This window comes from Otolemur garnettii, unplaced genomic scaffold (genome assembly GCF_000181295.1).
Source record: "Otolemur garnettii isolate 467f Iridium unplaced genomic scaffold, OtoGar3 scaffold00128, whole genome shotgun sequence".
Taxonomy (NCBI): Eukaryota; Metazoa; Chordata; class Mammalia; order Primates; family Galagidae; genus Otolemur; species Otolemur garnettii.
Genome location: NW_003852523.1, coordinates 5,471,011 through 5,479,354, shown reverse-complemented (window position 1 = coordinate 5,479,354; position 8,344 = coordinate 5,471,011). Strand labels below are relative to the sequence as shown.

Here is an 8,344-nt window from a genome sequence, read left to right as displayed (position 1 = left end):
AGCGAGTCTCCTGCCACAGCCTCCCAAGTAGCTGGGACTACAGGCGCCTGCCACAACGCCTGGCCATTTTTTGGTTGTAGCCATCATTGTTGTTTGGCGGGCCCGGGCTGGGGATTCGAACCCACCACTTTAGGTGTATGTGGCTGGCACCTTAGCCGCTTGAGCCACAGGTGCCGAGCCTTAAGTTAGGTTTTTTAAACTTAATATGTCATTGTTATAGAGACCCAATTAATTCTCAGTTTCTGCTTGTGAAGTAATGATGAGCAGAATTGAAACAGTCTCTGCTGAGTAAGACCTATGACTGTGAGGGCCTGGCCAGAATAGCAGCTTCTGTTTGTAGAACACACACTTCTCAGCTGTGGTATCATCCAGACTTTCTAGGATTGACTTTTCCTCGGTAAAATGAATGAATGAGGAAAGTAAGCTCAAGAAGGCAAAAGCTCTCCCAGGAGTGCTCAGCAGGCTGTAGCAGAGTTGTCTGTGAAAGCCATATCCAACTGGCTTCACGGTCTTGCTCCCTGTCTCCCTCCTTCAGTGATTGAGGGAACAAAACCCAGAGCTATGGTCATTGATATGTGGCCGGACGGATTGGGGAAGCCCTTCTGGAGGGAGGAGAGCGAGAGAGCTGACAGGGTACTGGTGCCTGTCAGCTTGGCAAACACCAATTCTGCCCTAAGGAAATGACCAGATATTCACAAAAGTTAATGTAAAAATGTCCACTCTAGCGTTAATTATGCTGCCTAAGAGAGGAAACAGCCTAAATGTCCAAAGATGGAAGAAGTCTGGTTAGGTAACCCCAGCACATTCATGTGGTGGAACAGTTTGCAGCCACTGACAGTGATTTCTATAAAAATGTCACTAGAAGTAGTTCATGGTATATGCAGAGCAGCAGCCAGTATGCTGATGGTACTGGCTGCCTGCTCTGGAACAGGCCAAGGGCACGGTGTGGTCCAGGTTGGTGCCTTCACGCAGGACAGGTCTTGGTTTCCTTTTTATTTAAACAGAGTGAAAGGACAGGAGGACAGCTGCAGCTGGCAGCGGCGACAGGCACATCTCTGACTGAACGGCTAAAGCACCTAGAAAGGCTGATCCAGAGCTCGAGGGATGAGGAAGTGGCTTCTGCACTCCACCTCTCTGCACTGCTGGACATGGTGGACATCTGAGTGGCCTGGCCTGAGGGGAGGGATCTGTCCAGAAGAGTTTCTGCTTTTATTCAAAATAATGTTATTCTCAGATGCTTGATGCACTGTTGGAAATGTGATTATTAATCATGCAAATAAACCATTCGAATGTCCAGTGAGGTCTTTCCCAGTTTCAGAATGAAAAGCTTCACTGTGTGGAGTCTTCAGCATTCTCACCTGTCTTGTACTCAGATCACCACTCACCAGACAGGCTGGGAGGGAATGTGCAGCTTATGTTTTTTGTGTGTGACAGGTGATTCATCCTCTTGGTAAGGAGGCTCACACCTTCTAGCACTTTGGGAGGCTGAGGTGTGAGGATCAATTGAGCCCAGGAGTTTTAGGCTGCAACGAGCTGTGATGAGGCCACTGCACTCTACCCTGGGTGATAGAGTAAGACCCTGTGTCTACAAAAAAGAAAAAATATCTTTCTGTATATTGCTCAAATTTATCCCTTTTCTACACCAACTGCCAGTAAGTTCAGGCTCACACCCTTTGGCATCACCTGGACACCTATAGCACCCACCTCAGGATTCCTGCCTGATCTTTGAACTCCTCCACAAGCCTTTTTTTTTTTGAGACAGAGTCTGTGTCACCTTTGATAGAGTGCTGTGGCATCACAGCTCACAGCAACCTCCAACTCTTGGGCTTAAGGGGTTCTCTTGCCTCAGCCTCCCAAGTAGTTGGGACTACAGGTACCAGCCACAAGGCTCAACTATTTTTGTTGTTGTTGCAGTTGTTTAGCTGGCCTGGGCTGGGTTCGGACCTGCCACCCTTGGTGTATGTGGCTGGTGCTGTAACCACTGTGCTACGGGTGCCAAGCCCACAAGTCATTTTTAAAAGATGTGACCAGGTCATTGTCTGATTTCCTTCAAGGCCTGGTTTCCATAGCACTCAGAACAAGGCAGCAAGGATCTCTGCGGTGTGACCCTGCTGCCCTCTTCCCCTCATGGTGCTGCACAACAAACTGGTGTCTCCAGGCCATGTCCTCTAGGGCATCGTCCCATCTGCAGTCCTGCACTCTTCCTCTGCCCCACCATACTTCCCAGCTACCAGTTCTGGCACATGGGTCCATGCACATTCTCAGAAAGGTATGAACAGACATGGTGGTGTCGAGTGTGACCACCAGTCTTAAACGGGCGCTCAGCATCTCCTGACTGTAATCCTGTATATCTCAGACTAAGAAGACTCCTTCATGCTTCAAAGCTCCAGCATTCCCAGCTGATGACCTTGCTTGCTGCTATTTTGCTAAGAAAATGCAAGTAGTTAGAACCTCCTGTCTCACCTCTTCCAAGTCTACCAGCCAATCCCTTGCCTCACCAAACACATAGCTCTTCCGGGTTCCTTCAGTGATTAGTTTCACTTTTGCCGATAAAGGCTTTATACTATTTCCTAATCTTGATGTTGACTTCATGCAGTGGAAGAGGAGTTAGCGCTTTTACACACCTTTCCTCTTGAGTTTAATACAACGTTGGTGGAAGCTGTGCTCAGGGCTTGGTATGACAGCATGTGTAGTGTTCACCTTTGAGCTCTGTGATGGTTTACATTCTGAGTACTGAGGGGTTTAGATGTAGAGTTGGGGGGAGGGTCTGTGAGGAGAGGTGGCCCTTACAGGGATAAGAAAGGCTTTATTAGGAAAGAGCAGGGTGGCATCCAACCAAGAGTCAGCTCAGCCCAGTTTGCAGAGTTACTAGTGTAATTGGAAGTGGGGAGAGGGTCATGAGGTGAGGAGAGTCACCTTTTTCTGCAGAGTGAATGAAGCTGTGTCAGGGACTGATCCCTGTTGATCTTGCACCAGGTCCTTAGGGGAGGAGATTCTGGTGTTTTCCACTGGCCTTGAAGCACCCCAGGAGTGTGGGAAGGGGCTGTTGTGACCATACTCTTTGGCTTCTGACCTGTCTTCTCTCACTAGCTGGCCTTTCAGGATGGCTGCACTCTTGTCAGGGTTGTGACAATTCCTTTCCCACAGGTACTTTAGATTTTTCCTGGAGTTAGTGCTTTGATTTTTTCATTTGTCATTACTTCACCCAGAACTCTCTGCCCTCCATGGAGAAACCATCCAGCCTCTCTCTGCTCCTGGGGAAGTGGAGCAACTTATTTGGCTGGTCAATGTGGGGAGCAGTAAGCTCAGGGTGACTGATGAGACTTCTTCTCCATGGCCTGAGGCTGGAGGATGTGCTCGTGGGGCTTGCCGTGGAGCAGGATCCACCCTTTTGTCTGCAGGTGCAAGCCTTGTTCCCCAAACCAGCTCTGTGTTTGTAGCAAGGAGGCTACTTTGATGTCCATCTTACTGCTGGGTCTACTTCATGTGTTTTTGAACTAGGCTAGGAAGAGGCGATTGTCCTTGGTTGGCCCTATTATTCTTTTGGGGAAGGGTGGATAGGGGTGTTTTTTCCTTTTGTCCACTCCTCCATTCCCTGCTGGCTTCCTGTAGGTCACCCTGGCATGGTTAGGCAGGGGTGGCATTTGAAGTAAGGGGCAGAAAAGTGCCGTGGCAAGTGTGATCTGACATCAGAGCTTCCAGATGTCAGCCATGTCCCCCACCAGATGCTCTCAACAGATGCCCCCTCAGCCCTGTGGATGACTCTGCTCCCTACCCCGGCCACAGCCAGCAGACCCTTTCAAGTGTGGTTACTCACTATGCCTGCACCTGCTGCCTAGAATTCTTTTACTGCTCCTGTGGACGCTAAGCTCCGGGACCCAGGTGCCTGGGAAGTCGCCCCTTCCTCCTCTGGCTGGGGCTCTTGGCACCTGCAGGCTTCAGGCCTCAACGCACCGACTTTCTCTCAGGAGAGCCCTCTGGGAACCCCCAGTCTTCCCGCTACGACCGGGTTCTGATCCCAGCGTCGCTGTCTCTGGTTTGCTTTCCTGTTTTGACCGAGCCCGTCCTCTGGGAGCCTCACTTTTTACCCCTCCCGCAGGGCTCCGCTTCCCGGGGCATCTGCTCCCTCCCCATGCGGGCTCTCACCATCAGCCTCCCCTGCAGCCCTCTGTCTGCTCCCCCTCCAGGTCCCCCTCCAGCCCCTTCTCAGGGCCTCCTGCAGCCCTTCATGGAGCCACTTTCTGACCCCCTCGCGCCTCTACGCCTTATCACACCGATGCCAGGGAGACCCCCACCCCGCGCCCGCGCCCCCGCTGTCTCTTCCCGACCCTCTCTCGCCTCCGGCTAGTGCCGCACCCCCCCAACCTCCCTCCCCGGTGGCTCCTCCAGCGCGGGACTCTTCCCTGCACTGGCCTCTGTCCTGGCCGCTCCTTGCGCTTGAGCCTCCTTTCCTTCCGGCCTTGAGCGGGACCCTTCTTCCAGGCCGCCCACACTCCCCTCACAGATGCCTCCAAAACCGCGCACCGGGTAGACCCGGAGCCCCAAAGGCACCTGAATCCAACTCCTCCCCTGCAGGCTCCGCCCCTCCAAGCAGCCTCGGCCCTGCACCCCGCCCCTACCGTGGTGGCGCCGCGCTCTCCTCCACTGCGATCGCCCAGCGCACCCCCGGCCCGTCCCCGCGGTTTTCTGATTGGCTGTACGAGCATCGGCCCACATGGGCATTGAGAGTCGGCCGAGGCGCGCACCGGCGTCGTGCGGCAGGGGGCGGGGCGGGGGCTGGTGGTCCTTTGGGCCTGCTCCCCGCGCAGAGCCAGCGTAGCTGTCATGACGGAGGGCACGTGAGTTCCAGTGTTGCAGGCCGCGGAAGGCGTGCTGGGTGGTCGAGGGTGCTGAGGGGAGGGGCGCCGTTGGGTAGGGGTGCAGCAGCCAGCAAGGCTCCTGAACACTGGGCGGGCGGGGGCCGCGGGCCGCCGGGGGCTGGCGCTCCGGGTTGTGGGTGAGGGGCAGGCGGGGACGCAGGGGGGCCGGCTGGCAGGGTAGGTCTGCGACCTGGTGACCAGCAGCCCCGCGCCGCTCAGGTGTCTGCGCCGCAGAGGGGGACCGTATAAGACGGAGCCCGCCACCGACCTGAGGCGCTGGCGACTCAGCAATGAGAGAGGAAGGCAGGTGTGGACTTACTTTAAGGAAGAGGAGAACCCCGGCCGGGATCAGACCGGCCTGGAAGCCCACTCCCTGGGCCTGGACACGGTAAGTGACTCCATTTTGCTTGTCGTTGCTTCGGTCTCTGGCGACCTGCCTGGAGCCTCAGCGCCAGCCGGGCGCCTTGAAAAGCTAGTTGTGAAGAGCGGGTTTTTTTTGTTTGTTTGTTTTTGTTTTTGCTGTTTTTGCGGCGAACCCGCCACCTCCTGTATATGGGGCTGGCACCCTACACCTTGAGCCACAAACGCTGCCCCGTTGTTTTCTTGTCACCACAGGTTTGTGTGATGTGTGGCCAGTGACAACTGCCACCAAGGCTGGTTCCCACAGGAATTAGTGCTTGACCTGAACAAGCCCTTTTGCTTTGATCCCTTCTTGACTATGCTGTGTATAAGAGACTTATAATTTTGTTTTGTTTTTTAGCGTTTTATTTTGAGATAATATTAGATTTACAGAACAGTTGGAAAGATAGTTTTAATTTTGTATCTATTCACAAAAGAAGTTTTTTAATCCAGTGGTTTACTCGTATGCATTCTTCGGAGAAATTCAGGTACTCAGAGAGTGTGCAGTGTAGACTGGGTCTCCCTGGCCACCTGCTATGGGCCCAGCCCTCCCTGGGAGCTGCTGTGCTGCCCTTTGGGCCCTCCTGAGAGAGGTGAAAGCCCTAGGCATGCTGGGTTAAGGTGTGTTGGAGAAGTTGTGAAGAATTTTGCAAATGAATAACTGGAAAGTAAAACCAAGAGAACAGTGGTGGCTCATGCCTGTGATACTAGCACACTGGGAGGCTGAGGCAGGTGGATTGCCCTGAGCTCAGGAATTCAAGACCAGCCTGAGCCAGAGTGAGACCCAGTCTCTACAAAAAAAAAAAAAAAAGCTGGGCATTGTGGCTGGTACCTGTAGTCCCAGCTACTCCCATCCTTTAGTCTGTAGAACAAGAGAATCACTTGAGGCCAAGAGTTGGAGGTTGCTGTGAGCTGTGACACCACAGCACTCTACCAGCCTGAGTCAGAGTGAGACCCAGTCTCTACAATAACAAAAAAAGCCGGGCATTGTGGCTGGTACCTGTAGTCCCAGCTACTCCCATCCTTTAGTCTGTAGAACAAGAGATTCACTTGAGCCCAAGAGTTGGAGGTTGCTGTGCGCTGTGACACCACGGCACTCTACCGAGAGCGATAAAGTAAGACTGTCTCAGTAAAAAATAAATAAACAGAGAACAGGAATTGTCCTTCTACTGTGCTGGGGTGTGATGCTGTCATCGAAGAATTTCAGACTGTTGATTAAAACAGTGGAAACTTTTAAAGTAATTTAGATTCACTCTTTTGACTTGGGCTGAGTGAGGAGGGGTTCTCTTGCTGGCAACCTGCCCCTCAGCTCTGATTTTTCTCCCTGCAGAAAAATTACTTTAAGGACTTGCCCAAAGCCCACACGTCTCATGAGGGAGCTCTGAACGGGATGACGTTTTATGTGGGGCTGCAGGCTGAGGACGGCCACTGGGCTGGTGACTATGGTGGCCCGCTTTTCCTCCTGCCAGGTAGGAGCACATGCCCTGGCCTAAAGGTAAGGCCACTGTGGTTGTGGCCCAGCCTGGCCAGGGCTCTCAGGAGCTCACACAGAAGAGGGCTGGTGAGGGCTGCCCCTTGTCTTGCTTTCATGCTAGTGGATAGGATGAGGGTACAGCTGCCCGGTGCAGGAGGAGAAGGATCATATCAGGGAAGCACAGGGGCCCTTGGTAGGGGAGGAGGAGGGTGGGCTCTGCAGGCTCAGGGCAAGGGGTTGGGCACTCTGGTGGAGGGGCTATAGGTGGGCAGGGTGGTGGGGGAGAGCTGATGTCCACTCTGACCTGCCTAGAAGGGAGCTTCTGCAAGGGAGCTTCAGTTGCAGACCAGTGGGGCGCAGTGCTTGGACTCCTGGTACTGAGCTGTTTCAGCTGCCCAAGTCATGTTTTGGAAACACGACTATTTCACAAATGTTTGCAGAAATAGTCGTGTCATCTAGAAGGTTCCCACCTGTGAATTTGTGCAGTAGGACCTTTCCCTGGTGACTTGTAATCGAGTTATTTCAGTGACCTGGATTCTGTGGGAACAAGGGTTTGTTTCAATAGAAACTTGTTATTGAGGGCTACATTTTCTTCACCTGTACTGTCTTAATAATTATAACTTTGTATTAGATCTAAAGTTCTGATGTCCCTTTGTTGTCTTTCTTTTTATAACAGTCCTTGGCTGTGTCTGTCCACTTACACATCTAGATTGCCTTTGTCGTAACTGTCCAGTCCCAGAACAAAGACTGTTGGACTCTGGGTGGAGTCACATCAGGTCCATGTGTCAGTCTGGGAGGGGCTGCGATGCTATGAACAGCTCCATGGTGGTGGTTATTGCCAGCTGAGGCCTGTGCATCCTTTAGTCTGTAGAACAAGCTATGTCAAGCATGTGGGGAAACTGAGCATCTTTACTCCAGGCCCTATGAGTGGGGGCCCTGGGATGCTATCCAGCTCCTGTCCCTCCACCCCATTGCCACCTGCACTGTATAGCACTGTGTCTTGCTGTCCTGGGACTTGACTATAGGCAAAACACCTATATGCCTCTGGCCAAAAATACCATTTGAGAGAGAGCAGTGAAAAGACTCTGTGCAGGCATACTTGTAAGAAACTGAGGCAGAATCCCATGTGGCCAGGTTAGTTGCAGGCCTAACATGACCAAGGCTTTGGCTGGAATAGCATTTCCAGACTGCATTAAGGAATTAAGGTTGACTATATAAGGCCAATGAAAAAGCCCTTTGGAAAACTGGCCAGATACCCATCAGTAACCTTTACTAATCTGTGGTTAGTGATGAAGGTTGCTTGCTGACGGGTCCAGGAATGGAAATGTGCTTGGGGGACCTCAAGAGAAGAGGAATTTACCCAATGCATACAGGTATCTAGTGACACAGATGAAACCTGGGCTTATGAAAGGGTTTTGAGAAGTCCAGCCTGAAAATTCCTTATAAAAGGTTCCAGCAAAAACCCCTGACTTAAGGCCTACATGGGAGCAGAGGTTTGCACACAAATTCCTGTATGCCCAAGAAATTTCTTTATGCCATGTTTAAAGATCCGAAGTAACAGCCTCCAAATGGCAAGGCCAGCAAGGGCAAGTATTCTTTTTTTTTTTTTTTT

The 8,344-nt window shown here is 52.2% G+C and overlaps 2 protein-coding genes across 4 annotated transcripts in view; both read left to right on the top strand.

Annotated features, from left to right (window-relative positions):
- MCM3AP (minichromosome maintenance complex component 3 associated protein) overlaps window positions 1-1,294 on the top strand; it is a 44,402-nt gene extending 43,108 nt beyond the window's left edge. The window contains exon 27 of the mRNA XM_012810281.2: window positions 1,005-1,294. Coding sequence (XP_012665735.1) covers window positions 1,005-1,163 — 159 coding nt within the window. The 3' untranslated portion in view covers window positions 1,164-1,294. The remainder of the gene's footprint in view (window positions 1-1,004) is intronic.
- Window positions 1,295-4,766: 3,472 nt separating this feature from the next.
- Window positions 4,767-8,344, top strand: part of LSS (lanosterol synthase) — a 29,059-nt gene continuing 25,481 nt past the window's right edge. For 2 of the 3 annotated variants that reach the window (XM_003798143.3, XM_023518097.1), the window contains exons 1-3: window positions 4,767-4,838; window positions 5,079-5,247; window positions 6,589-6,727. In XM_003798143.3, the coding sequence (XP_003798191.1) occupies window positions 4,825-4,838; window positions 5,079-5,247; window positions 6,589-6,727 (322 nt within the window). In that variant the 5' untranslated portion in view covers window positions 4,767-4,824. Of the gene's footprint in view, window positions 4,839-5,078; window positions 5,248-6,588; window positions 6,728-8,069; window positions 8,106-8,344 lie in introns of those variants that run through there. The other variant, XM_023518098.1, reaches the window with a different exon arrangement.